The 27,434-nt window shown below is 41.8% G+C and overlaps 2 protein-coding genes across 3 annotated transcripts in view; one reads left to right on the top strand and one right to left on the bottom strand.

Annotated features, from left to right (window-relative positions):
* Positions 1-362: 362 nt before the first annotated feature.
* The window catches only part of LOC306883319 (protein FAM149A-like), a 35,670-nt gene continuing 8,598 nt past the window's right edge, over positions 363-27,434 (top strand). The window contains exons 1-6 of the mRNA XM_079438496.1: positions 363-913; positions 5,650-5,742; positions 5,886-6,009; positions 6,504-6,646; positions 8,668-8,796; positions 10,859-11,026. Coding sequence (XP_079294622.1) covers positions 711-913; positions 5,650-5,742; positions 5,886-6,009; positions 6,504-6,646; positions 8,668-8,796; positions 10,859-11,026 — 860 coding nt within the window. The 5' untranslated portion in view covers positions 363-710. The remainder of the gene's footprint in view (positions 914-5,649; positions 5,743-5,885; positions 6,010-6,503; positions 6,647-8,667; positions 8,797-10,858; positions 11,027-27,434) is intronic.
* LOC306883320 (uncharacterized protein) lies at positions 12,133-27,144 on the bottom strand. Of its 2 annotated transcripts, none has more exons than XM_079438498.1 (2): positions 26,822-27,144; positions 12,133-15,539 (listed from the first exon to the last, which is right to left on the bottom strand). In XM_079438498.1, the coding sequence occupies exon 2, from the start codon at positions 15,533-15,535 to the stop codon at positions 13,754-13,756; it is 1,782 nt and encodes a 593-aa protein (XP_079294624.1). In that variant the 5' UTR covers positions 15,536-15,539; positions 26,822-27,144; the 3' UTR covers positions 12,133-13,753. The 2 variants fall into 2 exon arrangements, with proteins under 2 accessions (XP_079294624.1, XP_079294623.1); XM_079438497.1 differs by lacking the exon at positions 26,822-27,144 and adding an exon at positions 23,997-24,072 and having other exon boundaries at positions 12,139-15,539.

Genomic DNA, 27,434 nt, shown 5'->3' with positions numbered 1-27,434 from the left:
AGCGTAACGATATATTTGAAATAAATAAATAAAATAAATATATATCACATAGGATGATTAGTAACCTACACTTTCTATTTTATTTCCTCAGAGCAGAGCTTAAGTGTCTTGATCTTTAATTGGTTTTACCGAAACAATCACACTATTTGGCCACATTTATTTAGCAGGCTTATATTATTGTAGTAGCCTATATCGTTTTAACTTTTATGCTTTAAAATGTAACGTAAATGTTTATTAAATTTCATTGAATGAAAAATTTAGATATAGCCTACATGCCAATTTTGTGAAGAAAACAAAAAGATAAATAATTAGGCTACAGTTTTGTTTATGAATTCTAAGGAAAGCTAGCGCGGGAAACTGTTGCCATGGTTACTTCTCGACTTTTGTTAGTGAACGCGCAGCTTCTTTGAGAGATCTGACTTTAACTTTCATTTATTTTATTTCATTTTTTGTGGTTATTTAAACGTTCTTTTAAGACGCTTTTGAAACGTATAGACCTACATACAGTCGTGTGTGTAAAAACAATAGATACTCTGAGAACCCCTCAGGCTAAAGTGTTGATTTCCGCTGAGGGGAGCAACTCTTAATTAGCTTCCACAGAGTTTGCACTGTGGTTGTCATTAAGGTATGTTAATGGCAGATAGTGGCAGAGTCCGGTTCGTGAGTGACAGTTCCTGTCCTGCTCTGTCTGTTGTCAGTCACGTTCAGTAATGCAGGTGACCATAGAGCGCATTGAGCCGAGCGGCGGCTCTAACGTTACCGGACCGAAGTTCCAGCATGGCTTTCCTGACAGACATTATCGCTGTGGTTTCACCAAGTCTCTGCTAGACTCGGAGCGAACACCTCAATGGAAGAGGACAAGAAGAGCTCAGGCAAATATGAGTCCGGTTCGAGAAAGAGATGACAGCTTCAAGTAAGCGCCTTATCTTTCGCCTTCATAATCATACCAGATACTGTCATGTTTGGAATGTCCTTGTTATTTACATGTAAATGTCTTGGGAATTTCTGTCTAGGCTATTTAAGAAGTTTACTGCACATGCACTTGAGGAATAAGGGGCGATATTGTTATTTAGTGCTGTGTACAATAAATAAAACCTAGAAGCCTACAGTCTAAACTGTGTTCTTTTGTGGCACGACCGTCAATATTTAATTGAGTTGTGCTCAGTACTTGATAACTAATTAATACAAGACTAATGTTATAGAATCAGGGTATAGTCTTTCCTTTGGCACGAGCATATCTAATTGCTCAATCTACACCAGCATTTAGTTACGACTGAAGTCTCTCACTAGAGCTGATCTTTGAAAATTGTTGAAGGCAGAAGTGTAGCTTTCCTTTGATGCAGGTTTAAAAAGAAGACTTCTAGCTTCCAGGCACTGTGTCTTCTGAATAAATGTGGAATGGAAATGTACAAAGCCTTAGAAATTGTTCAGTGAGTCAAGCTGAGCATTGTTGTGTCAAGAATAAATGAGCTGTTTTTAACTAATGTATCACTAAGCAATTAAAATGTGGAGTTACACTGCACTGTTTAAGATCATTTTCTCCACAGCAAACTTTCTTTCCTTCTTGTGTTTGTTTGTTTAGTTTGGGGTGCCAGTTAGAGCCCTGCATGGGCCTCAAATTTAGGCCCTAGCCCGGCCCGCGTCCGACATCTTATCGGAATCACCGGCCCAAGTCTGACCCGAGCCTGTCTTTGTTTTCCCCTCCTCCCAAAACAGCTTCTACTACTGTTTCGGCTATTAAAATAGTTCAGTTTTGTATGTAATGGCTAATTCGTTTCATTTTTTTATTAAGTTAATTTAGAAAAAACATTTGGAGCATTTTTGTTCGCTAAATATATGTTTTTGTTTTTTAAAGTAACGACCAAGCGGCCAGCAGCAGACAGTGAGCTGATCATAGCCTATGTTTGAACAATTTAGCCTTCTCAAATCATCACGACTTGCCTAAAATAAAATGTATAGATATTCTAAAACAGTTCAAGCATATTGCAATGTTTAAACGCTAAACATGCTCTATAATAATCATGTGCGCTGACCTATATCCAAGTTTGTGTGGAGAGTGGAAGCTAAAGCCGCTCTGCAGGACATGGAGGCACCAGGGCAATCACTTGCATTTTATTCAGTGGAAACAACTTAAAATAGCCTACGCTGTATTTTTTTCTGATAAAGGTAAGAGTAATGCATAATTCGGAGCTGTAAAGGGTCTACTTTTATTTGTGTGCACTCACAATATCAACAAAATGTTGTGCTTTTATAAAACAAAGAAAACAAACATGTGCTTTCTGCATGTGCCATGTGCTTTCTGTCTTGAACAGGAGCGCTTCACAAAAATGAACCGAAGCTGAGCGAATACATGCCTCACAGACACAATAAATATTTCTATAGAAAGCTTTAAATTACCACTTAACGGAATAAAAAATCGAAAACAAAAAGTCTTTTATTATAGTCATAATCAATAAAGATGCATTTCTCTCTAAAGTCTCAGCAGCATCATCCTTGCGAAACAGACTTAGAAAACAGGTCTTGTGTTGCTTCCACCAGCGCTGCAATTTTTTTTTTCATCACTAGTTGATGGATGTCTACAGTATAAAAATAAGGGGAAACATAAAACATGACCGGACCCCGTCTGAACTATGACGTGAAAATTGGCCTGAAGGCCGGCCCTAGGGATGTAAAAAAAAGTCGGGGCCCATCGGGCCCGGGCTGAAATGCAGGGCTCTAGTGTCAGTATCCTATAGGCGAAATATCCCATACTGTATATGCAACAAGTGACAACTGGTCTTTGAGTTTTACTGAATTTTCTAAACATCAAAGTTTAGAAATGTTTATAAAACATCAAAATTAAAACAAGTACATTAGGTCTAACTGTTGAATAGTTTTCCAAATTTTTTTGGTCCCCACACAAACAGATTGTGTTATATTACATATAACATTAACCATTTTTTGTGTCATACAAGACACCAATTTCCAAATTATAAATAGCAAAGATAGATAACATCACAACATCAAGAACCCAATTCACATACAAACATACACCGTTAGGTACACTAAGCTAAACATTTGTTACTTGATATTATGTTAAGCAAGACAGCTGTTTTAACAAGTCAGGTTTAATGTTATTTGAACCCTGGAATGGTGTAAAATTCGACAGGCTTGTACTGAATGAAATCACTGTCTCGTTGTGCTTGCTGCTAAAAGGCAGACAAGGGAAAGAATCCATGTCAGTCAGCTGAGGCTTTCTGCTGCCATGCTGGTCATACATGTTTCATTAGGCCCTGGCGGGCAACCTGCTGAAATTATTTGCTGTTTGCTCTGTAAGAGAAACCTGAGCTGCTACTGATGCTGGGCTTCCTTGTTGACCCCTGCCAACCGTTGAAGCCCTCACCCGCAGCTAATTAGTTTTCCCCTTTCTCTGCGTTACGTCTTCTGTAGCTGTGGTGTCAGCTTGTGCTCCTGTGTGCACAGAGAGGTCTTGTGTCTTCTTTATCTATTAAGAAATAGCTGGGTACTTGACATTAAATGCTTTTTGGGAGTGGACATGCCCCATCTAAAACTATTTTGCTAATTTTGTATACATACTGCATTACTGCAATATAGGTATGTGACTTAGATGACCTTAGATTACACTGTATATTATTTTTTATCTGATCTGACCCTTTAAGGAAATTGTTTGCCCAAAAATGAAGATTTTCTGAAAATCTACTCACTCTCAGGCCATCCAAGATGTAGGCCTAGATGAGTTTGTTTCTTACATCTTCTGCAGTGAATGGGTGCCACAATGAAAGTCCAAACAGCTAATAAAAACAATAGTCCACAAGTAATCCACACAGCTCCAGTCCATCAATTAATGTCTTGTGAAATGAAAAACTGCATGTTTATAAGAAACAAATCCATCATTGAAGCATTTGAACTGCTTCTTGCCATAATGTATGGATCACTTTTGGATTATTGTGATGTTTTTATCAGCTGTTTGGACTCCCATTCTGACGGCACCCATTCACTGCAGAGGATCCATTGGTGAGCAAGTGATGTATACATTTAATCTGTTCTGATGAAGAAACAAACTCATCTTCATCTTGGATGGCTTGAGGGTAAGCACATTTTCTGCAATTTTTTGTTTTTGGAAGAACAATTCCTATAAAATTACTTTTGTTGTTGTAACCTACTGTAGTCAGGTTGATGGTCATATTTATTTTTAGATATCTGCTGGATATTCTGAAAAAATGCCAAGTTAGAAATATTTCTGTTTCTGAATGTTTAAAAAGACTTCTGGGATGGATGGTAAGGGTTGCACACCTGTGAGTCATCCAGGGGAGGGTGGGGACTTTCAGGCAGACAGACCTGTGCTGTGCCACTGTAGCGTGTCCAAACACTCCCTTGATGGAGCTGAAGGAACAGATCAGAAGCACCTCTGCTCAGGGCGGGGGGAAGAGGAGGACATTCATGTTGACCTGCAGAGGAAACAACAAGTCACAGATTTTTAATGGCTGATCTGTATGTGTGAATGTGGCTGTCTTACTTTAAAGTTGTTGGGCTGGTTACCATACCATAGAGGAATATTTTACCCATGCACTGTGCATTGGGCTTTGGGTGGGCCCCATCTTTGGCCACCATACCTCCTGTGTTCTCACACTACTCAGACAGCTACAGGGTAGCATGCCATGGCAGACATGCTGGACTCATTGTAATTGGGTAAGTTATTTGTGAAGGTATGGCATTTTTGAAGGAGTTTTTGAAGTAACAATCACAACTCGACATAACATTAACATTATGCATTATTGGAAGTTTGATAATGTCTTTTGTTACATCAGCAAGGTGACTTGTACTAATTAAGCATATTTTGTCTTCCATAATTCCATTGTAATTATCACTGATGCAACATCTTGCTGTTATTTGGTTTTGAAAGATCAACTATTAAGTACAGTAAATCCATTTAAAAAAATGTTGGTATGATTATTTTTGTGGATTATAACAAGCACGTACTGTATTTTACTCACATAGATCTTAATAAATACTTGTACTGAGAGCTAACGAATCTTAAAAGACCCAATAAATCTTCAAATTATAAAACAATCAAAATAGTTGTGAATAAATTAATAATTTCTCAGTTTTACTGTGTAAATTTTACAGATAAAGCTTCTTGTTGTCATGGTGATTAATGTGACACTCCAACTCTGTATATTGTACTTTGATCTTGTACTGTCTAAATTATTCATAACATAATTGTTAGATAGATTAGAGGCAGTTTTAGACAAAGAGTGAAAGCTTGGAGGCGACAGCATCATGTGACCCCGGGGTATCCACCTCCACATACCTGGAGGTGGATATGTTTTTCATAACAAAAGTTCATAAGTTATTACAGTAGCCTTGATTAGTACATTTTAAATGGCCCTCCTGTGAGACAAATACATTTTATGCACGTTACATGTAGCCTTTAAAATAATACAAGGTTATAAAGCTGCATGCATAATAATTGAATTAGAAGAATGTATTTTAAAATAGCTTTAAATGGAGTTTAACAGGTGAACCACAGGATGATTATTGTGCTTTTTGTTTCATCGGTGTCTCTGAATGCATCGCTGCAGCTTGTGTTCTGTGCACAGCATCAATGGAGCTTTTTTTCCATTTTTATTCCCTTTTATTATGCATTAGGAAAAAGCTGCTCAACGAACCTGACAAAAGCATTAGCTCAGTGCCTGACCCATTCACCAGAAGTGTCACCAGGGTCATAAACCGTGGTCTCAGGTAACACAATCATTATTTTCATTTTAGAATACTCAGACCTTATTTTAAGGTGTTAGCTGTGCAAAATACTTGAGTATCAGTGACCTTTGAAAGTAGAAAACAGTCCTCAGAGTAATATGAATGCCTCATTTTTTCATTGGTAGTATCTCGTCATGTGGTCAGTCCTCCACTACCTCCGTGAATCACCTCCCCTCCCGCTCCGGCAGCCCAGGCACTGGCCCCGGTCTCTCCACAGAGCATAGCTCCATCTGCTCCTGGAGATATGATGTAATGTCTCTGTTCTTCTTCCAGTTGTTTTGTAGCCTTTTCATCAAAACTGGTCTGAATTTTAGGATCAGCTTCCATTCAATTCATGAATTTTTTAATTTATTGTTAAGTTCATAAGAACTAAGAATTGGCCATACTCCAAAGGAAGCTGAATTGGAAAGACAGAAAAGGGAATTGAAATAACTGTATTTACATGTATTGTTATAACTATTTACACATTGTTTATGATTTATATCAAACATACTGAAGTGACCTGCAAGTGAGCCATGTAAAAATATACTATTATATCATTATTGTTTTTCGAAATTTTACTACCTTACTTGAAGCTCAGCAATTGAGTTGGAAAGTAAAATGAATTATCTCTCCCAGTCTCCTGTTTTCAGTGCATGCGTCTAACTGTTTCAAATGTTTCACTAGATGCACCATCTCTTCAGCTGTGGGATTATTTGCTTTGTGCATCAAGTGGTTTATTGTTTAGTTTGGCTTGCATGCAGGAGTTTGAGCGGGCGAATACACAGCGTGTGCGTCAGCTCTTTAACTCTGTGGATGAGCTGCTGTATGAGGGGAGAGTCAGCAGCCGCTCTGAGTCCCTGCAGGAGGAGTGTGAGGAGTGGAACGGACACACCCCTCATCTCAGGTACAGCTCCTTTGTGAGAGAAATTTGACTGATCTGTGGCTAAAAGGGTTAGGTAAATGTATTTCAAAATTCAAAAAATTTAATAAAAGATTCTATTCATCATATAATCCTGGGGAATAATTTTTTCTCCCCAAGATTTGCATCGCTTTACTTAATCCTCTTTAAATCAAAAATAAAAATTCATCAAATTCAGAGGTGGGTAGTAACGAGTTACATTTACTTCGTTACACTTACTTGAGTACATTTTTTGGGTAACTAATACTTTTAGAGTATATTTTAAAATGGGTAATTTTACTCTTACTCAAGTATATTTTTAGAGAAAAAACGGTACTTTTACTTCGTTACTGTGGGCGACTCTCCTCTCGTTACTGTATCTTAATGCAATACAAGTTAAAAATGCTTCAGTTTATTCCAAACGCGCCGTCTACTTTTCTCTGGGCAATGAACGATGCCCATTCGCGAATGATTCATTCTTTTGAGTTGATTCTGTTTAAAGGCTTTATCAAACCAGTTGGCAAACCAGTGAATCGGTTCGCGAATCAGTTTGAATGATTCGTTCAGTTCCCTGCCGCACGCGCTGAGTCTCTGAAGCGGTTCTCACTCAGATAACAGAGAGTTTAAGAACATCAAGAGCACTGAAGACGTGGCTTTGGATCCACAGTCAGTTGAAAGCAAATCTGCAAAGGCTTGTTTGCTAGAGCTATATGAAGATCTTTTATTAGATGAACACCGCGTGTGCTGTCTACTGTTCCACAGGTATAGGCCACGATACCACTATGACATTACCAGTTTGTACCTTACATTAAATACAATGTATAATTTATACATTAAATAAGCTGTCACAGAGTATGAAATGAACACCCGCGGAACCCGCGTTAGCTCTGCGCAGCGGCGCGCGGCCTGTTCTAGACACAATTAATATTCATATTTTTACAATATTTACGCTTGCAAAAATATAGGCTACATTTGTTTACATTTTGCAGAACAGAAGATCCGTCAATATGCATTTGTTTCGTTATGTTCAGAGCAGTCATGTGAGGCGTTTTCAGAGGTTTCAGTGTCAAAGGTTATAGGATAATACATAATTAATTTACTTTAAAATATAATTTAATTCAGTGATGCAAATCAGAATTTTCATCAGCTGTTACTCCAGTTTTCGGAGTCATATGATCCTTCAGAAATCATTATAATATATCGATTTATTACCAGTGTTGGAAACAGTTTTGCTGCTTAATATTTTTTGGAACCTGTGACATTTTGTTCAGTATTCTTTGATGAATAGAAAGCTAAAAAGAACAGCATTGATAATAAATCAACATGATTTCTGAAGGATTATGTGACTCTGAAGACTGGTAAAGGCTGATGAAAATTCTGATTTGCATCACTGAAATAAATTACATATATATATATATATATATATATATATTTTTTTTTTTTTTTTTTTTTTTTTTTTTTTTTGAAGGCTGTGTGTGTGTGTGTATACACATACACATTACATAAATGTAATCTATATATCTAAATAAAAATAGACTATATTCAGTACATTTACATTTATTCATTTAGCTGACGCTTTTATCCAAAGCGACTTACAATTGCTATATATGTCAGAGGTCGCACGCCTCTGGAGCAACTAGGGGGTTAAGTGTCTTGCTCAGGGACACACTGGTGTCTCACAGTGGATTCGAACCCGGGTCTCTCACACCAAAGGCATGTGTCTTATCCACTGCGCCATCACCACCCCAGTACCTATATGATCCAAAGTAACTAGTAACTAACTACTTGAGTAGTTTTTTTATCTGATACTTTTTTACTCTTACTCAAGTAACTATTCAGACGATTACTTTTACTTTTACTTGAGTAAATATTTCTAGAAGTACTTTTACTTTTACTTGAGTACAGTTTTTGGGTACTCTACCCACCTCTGATCAAATTCAATAACTGAAAAGGAATTTTCAAATAATTTCTAAAGCTTGCGCAACCCTGCCAATTGATACTGTCTTGTGCTTCATCCTTGACCACAGAATTTTAGGGAATCAGTTGGAGCCTCCCAAACAGGAGGGTGTTCAGTTCATCTGCACACGAGAGTCCAGTGCCAGAACCTCCTTCTTCTCCACACCCAGCTGTCTGGACAAAAGAGAAGACCATAGCGAGTGAGCCCCTCTATAACATTAAATTAACTAAATTAATTTGAAGAAAAATGATCAAATATGCAGTACATGGATTAGATTTACTGTTAATGCAAATGTATGCCAATTATTGATTAGTTGCTTTGTTTTAAGGATATAGCAGCTCATTAAGGATATTATCAGGTCTTTTATTATTTAAACTGTATAAAAAGTTTTCTCACTGAAAACAGAATGAATGAAATTGTGATATATATATGTGGTTCTATTTAATAGTTGTTCACTGAGACTTAATGAGTCCTCTTGAGTCTCCATTAAGGGCACTGAGCAGTGATGGAGGTCTCTCTGGCTGAGGGCCAGTGCGCAGATGGTTGGAAAAAGCCTGTAAAACTTGTCAGGGAAGAACAGAAACCTCAGACATTTATTTTCAAGCAAACCTATTTGATTACTGGCAGTGTGCTTCACACCTCCTTTGTATGAAATGCTTCAAGTCAGGTGTCATAAAATCAATAAATTAGTTTAAAGAAAATAATTAGATACGCTAAAAGTTTGCAGTCAGTAAGGTTTTTAAAGAAGCTAATAATTTTATTAAGTGAGGACACATTACATTGATTAAAAGTGACAGTACAGACATAAAATGTTGCAAAAGATTTAAAATAAAATGTTGTTCTTTTGAACATTCTATGCATCAAAGAATCCTGAAAAATGTATCACAGTTTCTACAAAAAATATTAAGCAGCACAACTGTTTTCACATTGACAATAATATGAAGAAAATGTTTCGTAAGCATCCAAAAACATATTGGAATGATATCCGAAGGATCATTTCACACTGAAGGCTGGAGATATCACAGGAATAAACTGCATTTTAAAATATTTTAAAATAGAAAACAGTTATTTTAAATTGTAAAAATATGTGATAATATTACTTTTTTTTTGATCAAACAAATGCAGCCTTGGTGAGCATAAGAGACTTCTTTCAAAAGTCTTACCATTCTCAAACTCTTGAACTATAATATAATATAATTTACCCCCGGTTTCACAAACAAGGTTTAAGCCTAGTACTAGACTAAAATGTAAGTCTGAGCTGTTTTTCAACTGAAAGAAACTTGCACTGACTGATCTTAAAACATATCAGTGCCTTTGTTTTGTCTTTAGATGCACACCAGTAATGTTTTTTTCTAAGGCACGTTTATAAAAATGACTTAAATGTCCTAATTAAACAATGGCCTAATCCTGGCTTAGTCTAAGCCCTGTCAGTGAAACCGGGTCATGATATAATATAATATTATATGGTAACACTTTAGTATAGAGACCAATTCTCACTGTTATCTAGTTGCTTAGTAGCATGTCTGTTACTAACATATTGGCTGTTTATTAGTACTTATAAAGCACATATTCTGCATGACCATATTCTACATCCCTAATCCTACCCAATACCTAAATTTAACAACTACCTTACTAACTAGTAATAAGCAGAAAATTAGGAGTTTACCAAGGCAAAAGTCATAGTTAATGGTTTGTTAATAGCGAGAACTGGACCATAAAATAAAGAGTGACCTATAATATAATATAGTATAGTATAATACAATACAATATTATATTTTATTATGTTATATTGTATTATATTATAATATAATACCATTTGTATGTGGATTTTAGGAAGAGATGCAAATTCAAGTTAAACTAATGTTCTTGTCATTATGTACAATTTATCACAGTATTATGTTTATCATTGTAGTTACCCCTGAACTTTTTAAGGTCAGTCTTATCTTACAAAAATGTTTGGGGTCCTTTATCTCTTGATTAATGGGCTCACACTATTGATTGGTTCCTAGGCTTACCTTTTTCTTTTTGCTTGACTGCACTTGTCTATTGTTTTAAAATATGCACTGAAGCCTATTATACATTTGATATAACACATAAAACCAACCCTCAAGGAGGAGGACTCTCACCTGATTAAAAATATGCAATATGTTATGAAGACACTGCACTGAACATGTCCACAGGCGATGCATTTATCAGTCTGGCCTGGCTATGGTGAGATTTTGCTTCCTCCCTCATTTCTCTCTCTCTCCCTCTGCCTGCAGGCTGTATGTAGCAGGCCGCAGTATGGCCCCGGGCCTTTGGTGTGAGCAGTCTGTCCAGAGCTCCAGCTCCCCTCTTTATGAGCATTCACTCGACCTCACTGAGGAAGAGGAGGTGTATGAAGCAGAGGGCAGCATTGAGGAGTTTTTGGCTTATGATGGAAAAGAAAGGTACGTTACAAGTTATCCTTTACTCAATCTGCTAAGAATTCTTTTCAAAGGTCTATATACTTAATATACTAAATTTATATTATCATTCCACAATAATTCCACATTATTATACAACAGAAGCAGAAATAGCTTTTGCTTTTCCTTCATAAACAAACCATAATTGTAGGGAAGACTGAGGCAAGTTGTCACACTTTTTACTTCTTAGGTTTATTTTTGAGAATACACATACCTTAAATTCTTGGCTTCTAAAAAGACTTCTAAAAAAACAAACATTTCAGCTGGCACTGCCAAAGAAAAAAGATACAGTTCATTAAATGCACTTTTATGACAATATGTCTCAGTAATGTTAGTTTTTAACAATGTAACCTGCTATTAAACAGCTTATTTCATCCAGCAAAATCTAAACAGTAAAATAACAATGAAAAACAAAACAATTAATTAAAGAGCAAAAGTGTTAAAGATAACATGCAAAAATATTTAAGTATTATTTTTTTAATTCTTATTTAAGCTTTATAACATTAAGAACACATATGACAACATACTCATATAAAACTAAATGCATGATATCATGAATATCATTTGAAATATAATTTTAGTTTGGGAAATAATAATGATAATCTGTGAGTAAACACATACAAATAACTGGATCTTTGACTCAAACTCACTGTGAGATACAGTAGTTATTGTGACAACTAGCCCCAGTCTACCTTCCATTGAATCAAATTTATTTGCATTTCAATAGATATTCAGTAACTGGCCATCTAAATTCTGCAAATGCTATGTGTAGGGAATGAATCCTACATATATATATTATTATTCTATTATTTAGCTTTTAGGGAATCACTCTTAAGAGTTGATCTTCATATGATTAATTGTTATTAATCAGAGTGTACAACTTATGCCTTGTTAACGACTTGTCCAGCAAGCATTAATAACAGCAGTTATCTTTTAACACGTTGTTTATTTCATTCGTGGCCAACGATTAAAATAAATCAAATAGTTAAATTGAGTTAGCTAAGTTAGCTCAATGAGCGTAGGTAAAACGCGACCTTTTTGGCAAATAGTTACGACATGTTAAATCACATAACACAGACAAAAGATTTCTTAATAAAGTCAAGGTTTTATTCACTACTCTAACACATTATTAACAGACAATTTAACATACACACAAATGGGAGCGAGTTGTTTGTATCTGAAGAGAGAGACTTAGGTTTTAATGCTAGCTTTTCAACCTGAGGAAACTCATAGACAAAGAAGTATTTTATCTTTACCCTCAGCGGAGAGATATCCCGGTTTCAGTCAATAAAGAGATTTGCCTTACTTGGTCTTTCAGTTGTTTTGATCGAACTCAGTTCAGGCTTTCTCCAGTTCAAAGAGACTCTTTCCTTTGGTGAATTCAGTTCTTTGCGGGCCGCGTTCGGATTGGCTGTTCGGTCGGTCGTGTGACTAGCGCACTCTTCAGTGGTTGGTTGTCTCGTTCTGAAGCTTCAGGAAGTCTTTGTCAGCTCTTAGAAGTTTAACTTAGATCGCTGTGCAATGCCTTCGCCGTGATGTTTAGAGGCCAGAAGCGCTTTGCAGCGTGAGCAGAACGAGAGACGAGCGAGGCGTGGCTGTCCTCCTGTTGTTTTCAAACTCCAACTCCGCGAACTTCATGGGCGTGCATCCGTTTTAAGCGAGCTGATTTAGGTCCGCCCCTTTTGGCGCGTAGTCCAATCGAAAGAGTCTTTATGGGCAGAGCCCCGCCCTGCGTAGCTGCGTGTTTTGCATACATTATCTGGTCAGTTATTCATCACATAAAACAACTTATTGCAAGCAAGTTTCTATCCGTTATTGTAACCACGGGTTGATAAAGCGGATCATTTTCATTCAACCATAATATTCTTCATAAGGTTAGCTTTATAAAGAAACCAAACACTTATATTTTGATATGCACCAAAAATACACGTGACCACAGAGGATATTACTGGGTTACATACATTGATAAACAGATCCTCAAATTCTAAACGACACAAATAGCAGGTGAGCTAAACATCTAGTAATCAGGTAACTTATACATTCTGGATTTACCATGGATTAAAAATAATGCAACAGCTTATAAATGTCACAAACAAAACATCCTTTAATATATAAGTTTATAAAGGTATGGTATATATATTGTTTCTTTTCTCGAGTATATTTTGTTTAACTTTGTTCTTTAAAACAAAATCCTTCAGGGTGTGGCTCTCTTTGTTTCACTAGCACATGGTCCAGTTGAATTCCTTTGTCTGTTTTGGGGGGCGCAACAGAGAAACGGCGCGCATTCTCAGGAATGTACTGATAGTTGCTAGGTCGTAAATGTCTTTGAATTTACTGCATGAAGTCAAGGGAGTATGGCGCCAATAAAGTTTAGGCTCCGGGAAGGGGGGTTCTGTTTTCTTTCGAAATGACAAAACGTGAATTTCCTGAGCTGGAATGCGGGCTTTGATCCATCCTTGCATCAGGAATGTGTTGAACCTAGATGTGTGTGTATCCTGATCAGGCATTACATATTCCCCCTTTGCTCGGTGAGGTCCCCGTTTGTGGACGTCGGCGGGCACTGGAACAAGAATCAGGGAGAACAGGCACACACAAGGCACAAACAACATCTCCATCACTGACTGAATCCTGGTGCAGGGTAATTTTGGAATGTACAGGTTAGAAACTTGAGAAGACAACTGGATTACTAGAAGTGTGGTTATTTTGATTGGTTTAGTTGTCCGGGGTTCGACGAGGCGGTACAGGCGTGATCTCAATCAGGTTAAGTGAGTTCTCCGGTTCGGGTTCTTGGTCAGTTTTATCACGTCGGAAAATGCGCGGGACGCCTGACGTGCATTTGTTGCAAGACTCTTGAACGGCGTTCACTCGTTTGTGTAGGAGGAAGGCCAGGGTCAAAGTCACAACATATCCTACAATAGTAGAGATGCAAAGCGCTGTGTCAGCGGCAGACCAAGACCGAATAATCGACGCGCCAGCGGGCGGAAGGCGAGCGATAGCTTCTAAAGCTGTATCGACGGGAGTTAAATCAATCAGTTGTGTTCCTTCCTCCCTGATCCTTTCTTCCAATTCTGGATCAAGGTTGAAGGAGTGCTGTTTGAAGAAAGGTGAGATTTCGATTTCAGCCTGATACTCGTCGTCGGTAAGGTGGTACAACGCCAAATCGTCAATATGGAGGATCGAGCCCTTAGGGACCGTGATCCATAGAGTTTGGTTAGGTAGGATAATGCGGGTGGCGGTGTCGTGTTGATCGTATGTGAGGGTAGCCGTTCGCGCTGGGGTGTTGACCAGCCATCGGTTTCCGATAATTTCGGCTTGCGTTACCTCAACTTGAGAACGTGGTGTCGCTTCGGCGGGGCAGCTAGTGTCGGGCCTTATGGATTCTAGGCCGCAGATGCCCTCAGTATTATCGCGGATAAACGGCTTACTCGGGCAAAGGAAGTGAATGTCCTTCGTGAGCGTACACATCTTTAGGTTTGGGGCCAGATACAACTGTTCGTTGTTATCGTGATACGCAACGATTTCAGGAGTGTGGATTTTGACATAGGTGTTCCCTTGCCAAAATCCCACATTCACCACATCTTTGAGCCGGTAAATGTTATTAGAGTCGATAATGGGCAAACTGAGGAGAAAGGCTAAGTCGCCGGCTTCCGGGTCTACGTACAAGGGAATAGCGCTCCCTAGGGAAAAGGCGAGGTGAGTTTGGATGGGGCTAGCAGGGCCCCCGGTGGCCGAAGCCAGGACGTTCTGGACGAGGCTAAGGGGTATCAGATAGTGTGGAATCCTACCCATGGCTAAGTTATCAACTGAGGAGCTTACCTCACGTAGCATATCGGTCATGAGGGTAGTTAGGAGTTGTGTTTGGGCTAAATCGTTTTGAACGACCGAAAATAGTTTGTTTATAGATTTTATAGTTTGGTTCAGAAGGGTGCTATGGGTATTTAGAATCGTAATCGTGCCGTTCAGTGATTTTCCGAAGGTCTGTAAGGCGTGACTCTGGACTAGGAGCTGTTGCCGTATTTCGGGCATTTCGGCCTGAATTTCGCCCACGTGTCTCCTAACGGTGGCCAGATTAACAGCATTAGCGGTGTTCATGCCAATGTTAAACAGAGTTCCTACAGCCGCAGCAGCCCCCAACAGGGCGCCCAAAAATCGTTTGGGTCGCCGGTTGTACCCACTTAATTCAGCCTGGGTTACAGTCATTTTCTGTAACTGGTGCAGCATGTGGTTAACATCTGCCTGGGCGTGGGCAAGGACTTCTCGAGTCCAACGGGCTCCGGCCCAAGTGGTTTGGGCAGCTGAGAGGGTGTAGTGAGCTCTGAAAACATCCCGGGGATCTAGTCGGACGTACACCTTTCGGGTGTACGTTCTACAGTTCGTTATCAAGAGTCCCGGTTGTTCACGGAGTACTATCCCTGATGTTGGTCCGGGCGATGTAACTTCTGGCTGGGGCATAACCCCAATTATGCAGAGGAACAAGGCGGCGAGTCTGATCATCTTCCTGGTGATAGAGCAGACAGAAGGCACAATTAGCTACAACGATTATGATCGGGCGGATCGCCTCTATCGGTTGACGACGGTTCTCACAGCAAGTTACACCGACTTTAGGGAAGGGAGTCAATCTCAATTTCGGGACCTGGATTTAAGGCATTTGTAAAGGGAGTTTCCTGATGAGGGGACTAGAGGAGAAGAGAGATTGGATTGAGAAACGGAAAATGGGAAAAACATAAAAGAGACACGACAAACAAAAAGATACACAAAGAGACACAAGGACACCGAATGAGGTGAGGCCGCAAACGAGTGTCACATGTGTGGAGTAACTCCTCTCTACTAGAGGTTGGCCCTAGTAGTGCAGCTGAGGAGAGAGTGTATGTGTTATGTTTAAGCGAGGCCGCTATATGTTTCCTAGACAACAGAAATTATGTTAGTGTGATGTAGAGCGTATGGGTGTCGGTCTGTGTCAGTGGGTTTGATCTTCCCCCTTTGCCAGTCGGCTGGAGCTCTGGTGCCTCTTTATCTGGTTTCGATGGACCCATCGAAGTATTGGCTCGCTGCGCCCTTGGCTGATTTTGATTCGGTAGGCGACAGGTGAGAGCTTGTCTACTATCTCATGGGGTCCCGTCCAGCGAGGTAAGAACTTCTTTGCCAGGCGATGGGAAGTGTTCTGCTTTGGTTGGGCAAAGCGGTAGTACCACACTTTGTCTCCGACACTGAGCTCATGGTGAGAGGCCTTTTGGTCGTAGTAGGCTTTACGACCTTCTGCGCTTCGCTGCAGTTGCTGTTGCGCGAAGGCGAAAGTCGCTCTCAGGTGTTGATGCAACTCTTCCAGGTACTGGTGAGTGGTGTAGGCAGTGACAAGGTTCAGGTCACCGGGTTGGTACAGCAGATGCAGTGGTAGTGTCATGTTTCTCCCTGTCATCAATGTGAACGGGGGTACACCGGTGGACCGGTGAGGGGTGGCTCGAGCGGCCATCAATACCAGTGGAAGTTTGATATCCCAATCCTTTTGATTAGCGGACACATACTTCTTTAACATGCTGACCACTGTTCGGTTACCACGTTCGACTTGCCCTGAGGACATTGGTTGGAAACTTATGTGGAGCTTGGCCTGTATGCCCAGGAGTTTCCACACTTCCTGCATGATTGCAGCGGTGAAGTGGGTTCCACGGTCAGAGTTGACCCTTAAAGGCAGTCCAAATCTTGAGAAGATGTGGTTCATTAACAGGCAGGCTGTTGTTTCTGCTGTATCGTTGGGAGCTGGGAGACATTCTATCCACTTTGTGAATTCGCAGACCACGGTGAGGAAGTATTTGTTACCCCGTGTTGACCGTGGCAGGGGTCCTACCCAGTCTATTTGGAGGTCCGACCATGGGAAAGTCATTCCCTTTCTTTGCAGTGGGGCTCGGTGGTTTGGGTTTGCCGGTTGGAACTGGCAACACACCAGGCATCCTTTTACGTATTCCGCTACGTCCTGCTGCATGCCGGGCCAGTATGCTACTTGCTTGAGGGTTTCGTATGTGGCCTTGGCACCGTGGTGTCCAGCGCATGGTGCATCGTGTGCGTGTGTCAGCAAAATCCCCCTTTGGCCGTGAGGCACTACGAGCTTTGGCGCAGTGAGAGGCTCAGGGACATATGTGAGAACACCGTCTCTCAGATGCAGCATGTGCTTGATTGAGTGGAGCGTGCGGAGCTCAGAGGAAGTAGTTAGGTCGGAAGTGGAAATAGGATGCGATAATGGATCGGCTATGTGAGCCGCAATGGTTCGCAGAGTGGGATCCGCTGTTTGGAGGGTGAGCAGATCGTCAGTAGCGAACTGAGGTGATAGGGTAACGAGGGAGGAGGCGGGGGTATGAACGCCAGTGGCGTGCTGGCGGCGGGTTATGGCTGCCACCGTTGGGTTGGGTGGGAGGGATTGAAATGTCCAGGACTCTCCGTGTAATGCTCCTGCTTTGGCGAGGGCATCGGCTTGGTCATTGAAGTCTTTGTCTTGTCCTGGTTGACGTGAATGACCTCGAACCTTCTTCCAATACACGATAATGTCGTGTTCAGTGACAATGTCATCGCTTGCTTGGAAGAGTTCCTGGTGCTTGACAGATTTGTTGTTAGCTGTCTTGAATCCATTCTGTTTCCATCCAGCTAAATGGCAGGTGAAGCTGAGACGGGCGTAGTTTGAATCGGTACAGATGAGGAATTCTTTGATGTTGTGGGATGCGGCCATTTGCAGTGTAATGAGGATGGCTGCTATTTCAGCATATTGTGATGAGCGAGGGCCTAAGTTGAATTGTTGCGGTGGGCAAGGGTCGTTGTTGAGCCAGACCACTCCCGCTCCAGCTTGTAAGTTGCCCTTGTGGTTGTAGGAGCAGCCATCGACATATGCTGTGGGCATTCCTTCACACACATTCTCCTCGAAGTACCTGTGATTCGTCATTTGAGGTTGTGGTGGTTCTTTGGGTTCCGCTGGTTTGTGCAGCGCGTCCGTTGAACAGTTTTGGCAGGCTGCTAGCCCGTTGCCCAATGATGATTTGTAGTTTTGGGCGTATCGTGCCTCAACGTCCCGTCCTTGGAGTGTCATTAGCCAGGTAGCTATGCGTGCGTTGGTCACCACGCCATCTCTGATGCGTTGACTGTTGAGGAAGGTGACAGGTTGGTGACAAGTCTCGATGATGACTTTCTGTGCACCGATGTAATTCGAGAAACGCTGGATAGCCCACACAGTGCAAAGTAAAGCTTTTTCGCAGTCTGAGTACTTGCATTCTGGGGAAAGCAGCGTTTTGCTGGCATAAGCGACCACTCGCTTGTCTTTGTCATGGAGCTGGTATAGACCTGCGCTGAGGCAATGATTGGAGAATCCAGCATTCAAGTAAAATTCTTTTCCGGGGTCTGGGTAAGCTAGACACGGGGCAGAGCACAGGCGCTGTTTGAGCTGGCTCATAGCGGTGTCCTGGGCTTCCGTCCAGACGAAGGTTTCATCCTTTTTCAGGAGGGAGGTTAGTGGTCGGGCAATGTCAGCGTAGTCTTCGATGAACTGTCGCGAGTAATTGCACACTCCCAGAAAGCTCCGCAGTTCAGAGATGTTAGTCGGCGCTTTTATGCTTTGGATGGCTTGAGTGCGGTTAGACTGTGGCTCAATGCCGTTTCTTCCGACAAGCAGTCCGACATAGTTCACCTTGGTTTTGCACCACTGTCCTTTGTGAAGAGCGATTTTGGCTCCTGCCGTTGTCAGCTGGTTTAGGACGTGATCAATTTCCTTGAGGTGATCTTGAACATTTGAATTTTTCATCAAAATATCATCGACATAGACAAGGTTGCCTCTAGCTCTGGCGTCAGGGCATGCTTTGTTTAGAAAGATGTTGAATTCAGCTGGTGAGTTGGCATAGCCGAAGGGGCACCGTGTGAAGGTGTACTGTCGATTGCCAAAGGTGAATGCTAACTTGTGTTGGTCATCGGGGTGGACAGGGATCGTCCAGAACCCGGAGGCGACGTCCAGTGTTGACAGGATCGTCGAGCCTTTGATCTTTGGGATTTCTTGATCCAACTGGGTCATAGGCCATCGTGACAGTGGTACTTGTTGATTCAACTTGCGATAGTCGATGGTGGGCCGCCATTTGCCGTTAGGTTTTAGGACTGGCCATATCGGGGCAGAGTATGTGCTGTTGCAGGGCCGGATGACCCCCTTTTCCAGCATGGAGTCAACAATTTCTTGCACTGGCTCATATGACGCTATTGGAATCTTGTATTGTCGCACAAATGTGGGTGGCGCATTCGGGTTTGTCGGGATGCGCACCGTGTGGATGTTGGTCAGTCCACAATCCAGAGAATCCTTTGCGAAAGAGTCTCGGTATTTGTGCAGAATGTCTTTGAGTCCTTGGCGATCCACTTCGTTGTGAAGAGCATCCGCCTCACTCAGGATCTGCTGAATTTGTGCGTTGAACCCGGTGTAGGGTTCTTCCGCAGTTAAGTCATGTGAGGGGCGTTGGACCCCGGTGTTCACCTGTGGAGGTGATTCCATCGCAGGCTGTGTTGAGACAGCATAGACAGCGAGATGAGTGTCATCTGTTAGTTCTGATCGACAGACGCTTTCTCTGGACACCGGCAGAATGGAAGTGATGGCAATGATTCCATGAGGTTTTGTGAACATTACGGTGTCGTCGTATTCATGTTCGTCTGGCATTAGATGTGCTGGTATAGGGCCTATGACAGGTACCATCAGTTCAAAGTCATGGAATGTCTGGCTGATGAGCCATCCCAGGTGATTGGCTTTGGGAACGTGGATGTCTTGGGCCGTACAGTTGTTGAATAACACATACACAGCACGAGATGACACTTCGATGAGAGGTGTGGCTTCCAGGGTCAGTCCTAGTTTCAGGCAGGTCCTGGAAGGTTGGAAGAAGCTTAGCTTACTGTTGAGAGTTTGGCCAGGTCGCATGTTGAGGCGGACGCTGACACTCTTGCTGTAGGCAGGTATTATGGCTTCTTGCTCCGTGATCATAGCGCATGCATCGGGCATGGTTTGACCAGATTGGAGGTTCTTGAGGTTGACTGCAGTTGTCAGTTGGTGTGACAGAGGAGCCCATATGACGTCGTTCACAGTGTCAATGTAAGCATTGAGCCGGACCATGATATCCGCTCCAATATAGATGTCGTGCGGTAGATCTGGAATGACGAGGAAGTAGTGACTCAGCTGTCTGTTGTTCCATCGTATGTCCAGAGCGCAGATGATCTTGGAGGTGGCCATGGTTGTTGCCCAGGGACTGAGAGGGAAGCGGCTGTGCTTAGCGACATGTGGTAGGCTCTGATGTCTTTGCTTCACTGTGCTGAATAGCTTCAGGCTGATGGCTGAGTTCTCTGCCCACAGGGCTAGTGCCGCGTCGGACACTGATGTGCCTTGAACGTCTATTGCAGTCATGACTCGATGGGGGCCTGTGTTTGATTCAGGCTCTTGCAGTGAGCATAGGAGTGGGTCCTGGTCTTTGTTGCTTGTGCTTGATCCAGGTACAGGCTTTGCTACTGCATTATCAGTCGCTGGATTGAGGGTGGTGTCTGTGACTTGACACTGCGACTCGTTGGAGTCTAATGACTGGCAGGGCAGAGGCTCGCGGACTTGTGTCCACATCTTTAGGTGCTTGAAGTCTATCAGCGGTTCGAAGCGATTAAGCAGATCTTTCCCAATGAGAAGTGGATACGTCTTGAGTGGTGAGACGTATATTGGATGGACGAGGTCCATTGATCCAACCGTTAGGTGGATTGGGGCCACATGTTTCAGTTGGAGGCCCGTGTGGGAATATGCTTGGAGGTCCAGCTCACACCTGTGGAGTCTGAGAGTTCTGTTAGTCCCCTTTGTTCTTTCTTGGACCTTTTCGAGGAGCTCGGTGGACATTAGAGTGATGTCGGCTCCCGTGTCAAGAAGGGCTTCGATTCTGATGTGTCGTTCAATGATGATGGAGAGGTAAAACTTTTTCGCTATACCTTTCTCAATGAGATCGCCTAGGAGTTGAGGGACTGGATTTTGGGAGGAAACGGTTAGGATATCAGGGCTGATGTGGTGTTCTTCGGAGGAGTGGCAGACGACCAAGACAGCACTTTCAGGAACTTGAGTGGTTTCATCAGCAGGTGTTTGCTGGACGCTGCTGTGATCTAGAGGTTTGAGTGTTGAGTTAATGTCTAACTCTGTTGCTGGGTTTTCAGATGGGGTTTTGTGTCCATCTGAAGTTATTGTGATTGCAGTTCTCTGAGAGTGAGATGAAGGAGTGCTGTTCTCCATGGCTGGTTGGGCCAGCTGGTCGCTGCCTTCTCGTCCGGCCGCTAGTCAGGCTGAATCTGGTTTCTCTTTCTTTTCCCATCTCCGATCTTCCTCTTTCCGTTGGAAGAATTCTTTCATCATCATTTCCATCAATTTTTGTGAGTCGAAACACGGTGGTGACTTTTGTTCTTGCGTGGATTCAGTTTGAGCTCGGTCAGCTTGGAATCGTTGTGAATTCTTTCGTCGATTCCTTGGGCTAGTCGCTCCAGGGTGACTTTGTCGTTTTCCCTTGGCGTTTCCGTTGGATTCCCATGAGTTTTTTTCTCTTGAGTTTCCAAACGAGCTTGGCTGGTTCCACGATCTTTCCCATTGACTCTCATGAGGCCTTGGCTGGTCCCATGTCTTTTCCCAATGCCGTCCAGGTGAGCGTTGACGTCCACGCGGTCCATCCCAGCGTTCATACCTCTGTTTAGATCTGGTACTGGCGTGGGAGTCTCGTTCTTTGTTGGACGAGGGTGCATTCCACTCTCTGGGTGGCGGCTTGGCACTGTCTTGGCGTTGGGCGCCCTCTAGAGCCAGGCCTTGACTGTTAGTGTTGAAGTCAAGAACTGCTGGGCTTTTGCCGCTCTTTTCCGAGGCCATTTTCTGTTTGCCGTAGGCTTTCTGCGCCAAGTCTCGCAACTGTTGAGCAGTCATTGTTCGTGGACATGCGAGAACGCCAAGATGGTGGCTTACGCCGGGGTGAAGGTTCCTTAGGAAGAGAGTTTTGAAGTTTAGTTCGTCTTCCATGTCAGGTTCGTTACGAGTTCCAAAGTATGCTCGTCTGAGTCGGCTGTAGTAGGCTTGAGGAGGTTCGTGACGTCCTTGTCTTGTCTCCAGGGCAGCCACTAGGCCTTGATCGGACTCAGGGTCGGAGAACTCTTTAATGAGGGCTTCTCGGAGCAGTTGGTAATCAGTCTTTGTGTAAGCAGGCTGCCTGTCCAGGAAGCTGCGAACTTCAGAGCTGGATGTTGTTCGGAGCAAATAGAGTCTATCTTTGTCCGTAACGTTAGGTCGCATTTCCAGATGGAAATCGATGTCTTGGAGATACGCTTGGACATTTTGGCTGTTTGGCACACTCGGAGTGAATTTGCCAATGTTCCTGGCGAGCTTGTCGAGGTCTTTTAGGTCCAAGCCGTGCGATGATCTGTGGCTGGCTGCCGCAGATTCTTTTGGCTGAGGTAGAGTGAGGTAAAGTTCTCTAGAGGCAGGTGGTGAAGGTTTCCGTTCCACGCCCTCCATCCTTTTCTCACGTGTCAGTCCAGGAACAGGTGACCCAGTCCTGCTTGGCAGGGGTGAGGTCGGTGCGTCTCGTGTCCTTGATGGCTCACGGCGCAGTTCATAGGCATGCTTGAGTTCCTCTTGGAAACTATCAGCTTCTTCTTTGACATAGTCTAGCTGATATGTTAGACGGCTAACCTCGTTTCTTGACTCATCCAGGTGAGCTTCAAGGGCTTTGATTCTGCCGTTCTTGTCCCTGAAGTCGGCCTTTGCTTTCGCCAGCAGCTGTTCCGCGTACTGTAGCTTTTCGGACCGATCAGCGTAGTCTGCCTTGACTTGTTGCATTTCTTTGTTAGTAGCTGCTAGGGTTTCTTTTAGCCTTTTGATTTCCTCCTCAGCGCCTTGGTTCACCTCATCGGGTTTTTCCCGTCGTTCCTGAGCTTCCAGTTGTAGCTGCTCGATGCGCCGTTGTGCGCGTGTCAACTCCTGCTGGAGCTGTGCAGCGTTCTTGTCGCTCAACTTGAGGGTCGCGATGAGTGTGTGACTTAAGGAGCCGGTAATCTTGGCTAATTCTTTGTGACTGTAGCTTTGACTTGGGTCTTGTGCCATGAGACTTGTGATGTTTTCATCTAGCTGGTCTTGTGTCTGGTGTTTCAGTGTTTCAGCGGCTTTAGGCAGGAGGCTGTCGGTTGCAGCACTTAGCCATGTTTCCAGATCCTCCCAGTGACCGACATGTTCCGTTGCGCGAGACATGTTCTGATGGGTGAGGGAAGTTTTCCAACCGCACTGACACAGACCTTGAAGAGAAAAACAAAACAAACCAAAACAAAAGAAACCAAACAAAACAAATCACAAACAAAGGAGTGTAGATATGCACTGTTGAGTGTATACTAGTGTTGAGTGTGTACTAGTGTTGAGTGTGTACTAGTGTGGTTCTCTGTGACTGTGATCCTCTGGGGGGGGGGGGGTGTGTGCTTCTAATTCGTTGCCTCTGTGGGAGAAATTGAACACACACACACACACACACACACAGGTAGAACAGCTAGAGAACAGATAAAGAAAATGAAGAATCCCAGAAGAGCGAGGAACAGGGTGATAATCGAATGCTGCACCGTTTTCTGTAAAAGAAAGCCCTTCTCTTTTTTTTTTTTTTTCAAGGGCGAAGGTTAAGTTAAGCCAAAATGAGGGAGAGGGAATCAAACAAAATATATATTTCTGATATTAGATTTCCCTTTTCTTTTTTTTGTTAAGTCTGATATCAGAAGGTTGCTTCTTAGTCAGAGGATCGTGAAAGGAAAATGTTTTTTTTTTTTTTGTAAGTCTGTGATTGCTAATATTTTTCTCCGGGGTGAAGAAAAATAATAATAATTACAGCCCTGGTCCCGTAATGGCAAGATTGACACCGCAACGCCTGTTAGCGTGTTCCTCGTGTGTGTTGGAAATCTCGCTGACGCCTACCTTTTCGTTGACCTGCTTCAGCCTAGTGGGGTAGGATTTCACAAAGAGGAAGGTAAAAATGAAAACAATTTGAAATGCCGTTCTCAAGTTTCCAAATACCTGCTTGATAGCTTTATAGTTCTGTCTATGATTTCCCTCAGGCAAAATCCCAGCAACTAGTAGCAGTAATCAAATCAGAAGATAGTGACAGAGAAAAAAGAGAAAAATGAGCTTTAGAATTTACTCCCAATATCAAGATTAATAACAAGTATGGCCACACGGTGGTGCTGTTGAGTCGATACACCTAAGGGTTTGGCTAATTAGAAGTCTAAGTTCTTATTTGATCTAAGCAAAAGTATATTTAAAATTAACTCTCGTGTTAATTAAGTAACTAAAGGATTGAGAATAAGGTAGACAGAACAAACTTAATTGCCATTTGAATTTAGAATTTCAAATTATAAATAGAGATTCCTAATTAAATTTTTCATGATGTCATCATTAAAATTGATAGGATCGATTCAGATTAATTTTTAGAGGGATATATATTTGATTATAATATTAAAATATTATAATAGTCTTCCTAGTTGCAGTTAAGTATCAAGATCTTAATGAGGTTTGTCATTAAAATTACAAGCACAATTGCAACTGAAACCAATATGAAACAGGAACTGTAATTAATTAAATTAATTAGAATTTTCCAATTCGTAATTAATTATGAAATTAATTTACAACTTCCACATCCCTAAATCTGACAGGTTACTAATTCCTTGTGTCATCAGAACCTTCAGAACAAATTAATCTCAATTTATAAAAGGAAATTTTAAATTTTTCAGGGCCTGAAAATCAAACACATTGATAGTTAATAACTACGATCTTAATGTTATTGTTAAATTATCAGAGCACACATAATTATCTCAATCAGTCTATATGGAATCCGGAGCTGAAATTATTTTCAAATGAGTTTAATTTCAAATCTGGGATGAAATTAAATTATCAGTTTCAAATATTTCATAGCGATTCATCCACTGATTATCCCAAAATCATGAGCACACTTACAATTGAATTAATTATCCTTTTATCAAGGTGAATGAAGTTAAGGTCTGACATTAACTGTGTCTAACCTCAAAGGGAGGAAACCAATCCTGAATAAAATGCCTTTATTCCTATAAAATTAACTGCTTTGGAATATAACTATTCCTATAGAATTAACAATAGTTTATCGACATCTGTATTTGTTAAAATCTTTTCAAAAGGGAGGAGAGAAAGCATTAATAATGCACAAGAGAGAGAGGAATGACGTGAACATTCAGAAGTGAGTTAGAGTTCAGCAGTGAAGGAGTTAACCGTTTACACACACACACACTGCATAGCACACTGCATTCAAACCCACAAAATGCTAGGTGCTAATCGCTAGCCTTCAATGCTACCAGCTCGGCTAAGCTTTAATGCTACCTACTAGCTTCAAATGCTATGCTATTTGTTTACAATAGCTTCAAAATGGCGCTCGCGGCTGCGCGTGCGCACTAGAACCTTTCCGGGCAAGTCTACTGACTACCTCCGGTTCAGGCCGTTACCACGACACCCCTAGTTTCAGGGTTCAGGTTTCAACAGCCAGACAGCACTGTTTTAGATTAGTTTCTTTCTAGCACTGCAATCTCAATTTATTTAGACCGAATCCAATTAACCCACAGATTAATTATCAATCTAATAGTTTGACCACGGCGGGCCGATTCTCTGTGTCACTTCACGTGACTTCACAGGAAAAACACAGTGGATTATTTTATCACACTATCAAAATCAGATCCAATAAAATACTCCCTCACAGACGCGATCTGGCCACTCCTTCTGAGTGCCACGCGCTGGCTTCACTTCTTTAGTGAATTTACAAGTGGCAGAAAATATTAAGTAGCTACGTTAATGTTTAATGCCAAGGGAGATTCATTAATCATAGGTTAATCGAATAGTGGGACACGCACTTCCTATCAACACTATGAACAAGGCCTTATGAGGGGAGAACAAGGAACACGCTTAGATTCTCTCCTTTCCTTTTCTGCGCTATGAGCGACTTACATGTCTCACGGACATCTTTTAATCTTACTGCAGTTTTAAGCTTATATCTCTAAACAACACAAATACACTTTCATTCCACAAACACATTGCCACAAGTAAGTACAGAATAGTGAAACCAACTTTGACTCTCTGTGTCTCTATTTCTTTCCGGTTAAAAATAGAAAAACACAACTTTTTTTTTAATACGTTATGAATTTTTCAAATCAAACTAATGCCCGCATCCTCCACCATTAATACTGTAGGGAATGAATCCTACATATATATATTATTATTCTATTATTTAGCTTTTAGGGAATCACTCTTAAGAGTTGATCTTCATATGATTAATTGTTATTAATCAGAGTGTACAACTTATGCCTTGTTAACGACTTGTCCAGCAAGCATTAATAACAGCAGTTATCTTTTAACACGTTGTTTATTTCATTCGTGGCCAACGATTAAAATAAATCAAATAGTTAAATTGAGTTAGCTAAGTTAGCTCAATGAGCGTAGGTAAAACGCGACCTTTTTGGCAAATAGTTACGACATGTTAAATCACATAACACAGACAAAAGATTTCTTAATAAAGTCAAGGTTTTATTCACTACTCTAACACATTATTAACAGACAATTTAACATACACACAAATGGGAGCGAGTTGTTTGTATCTGAAGAGAGAGACTTAGGTTTTAATGCTAGCTTTTCAACCTGAGGAAACTCATAGACAAAGAAGTATTTTATCTTTACCCTCAGCGGAGAGATATCCCGGTTTCAGTCAATAAAGAGATTTGCCTTACTTGGTCTTTCAGTTGTTTTGATCGAACTCAGTTCAGGCTTTCTCCAGTTCAAAGAGACTCTTTCCTTTGGTGAATTCAGTTCTTTGCGGGCCGCGTTCGGATTGGCTGTTCGGTCGGTCGTGTGACTAGCGCACTCTTCAGTGGTTGGTTGTCTCGTTCTGAAGCTTCAGGAAGTCTTTGTCAGCTCTTAGAAGTTTAACTTAGATCGCTGTGCAATGCCTTCGCCGTGATGTTTAGAGGCCAGAAGCGCTTTGCAGCGTGAGCAGAACGAGAGACGAGCGAGGCGTGGCTGTCCTCCTGTTGTTTTCAAACTCCAACTCCGCGAACTTCATGGGCGTGCATCCGTTTTAAGCGAGCTGATTTAGGTCCGCCCCTTTTGGCGCGTAGTCCAATCGAAAGAGTCTTTATGGGCAGAGCCCCGCCCTGCGTAGCTGCGTGTTTTGCATACATTATCTGGTCAGTTATTCATCACATAAAACAACTTATTGCAAGCAAGTTTCTATCCGTTATTGTAACCACGGGTTGATAAAGCGGATCATTTTCATTCAACCATAATATTCTTCATAAGGTTAGCTTTATAAAGAAACCAAACACTTATATTTTGATATGCACC

Source organism: Barbus barbus, assembly GCF_936440315.1.
Source record: "Barbus barbus genome assembly, chromosome: 17".
NCBI classification, from domain to species: Eukaryota; Metazoa; Chordata; class Actinopteri; order Cypriniformes; family Cyprinidae; genus Barbus; species Barbus barbus.
Note: the sequence above shows the minus strand (reverse complement) of the source record. Positions and strands in the feature narration are given on the sequence as shown.

Excerpts from the sequence above, each read along its gene's own strand:
- LOC306883320 (XM_079438498.1), bottom strand. The coding sequence starts at position 15,535 with ATGATCAGACTCGCCGCCTTGTTCCTCTGCATAATTGGGGTTATGCCC.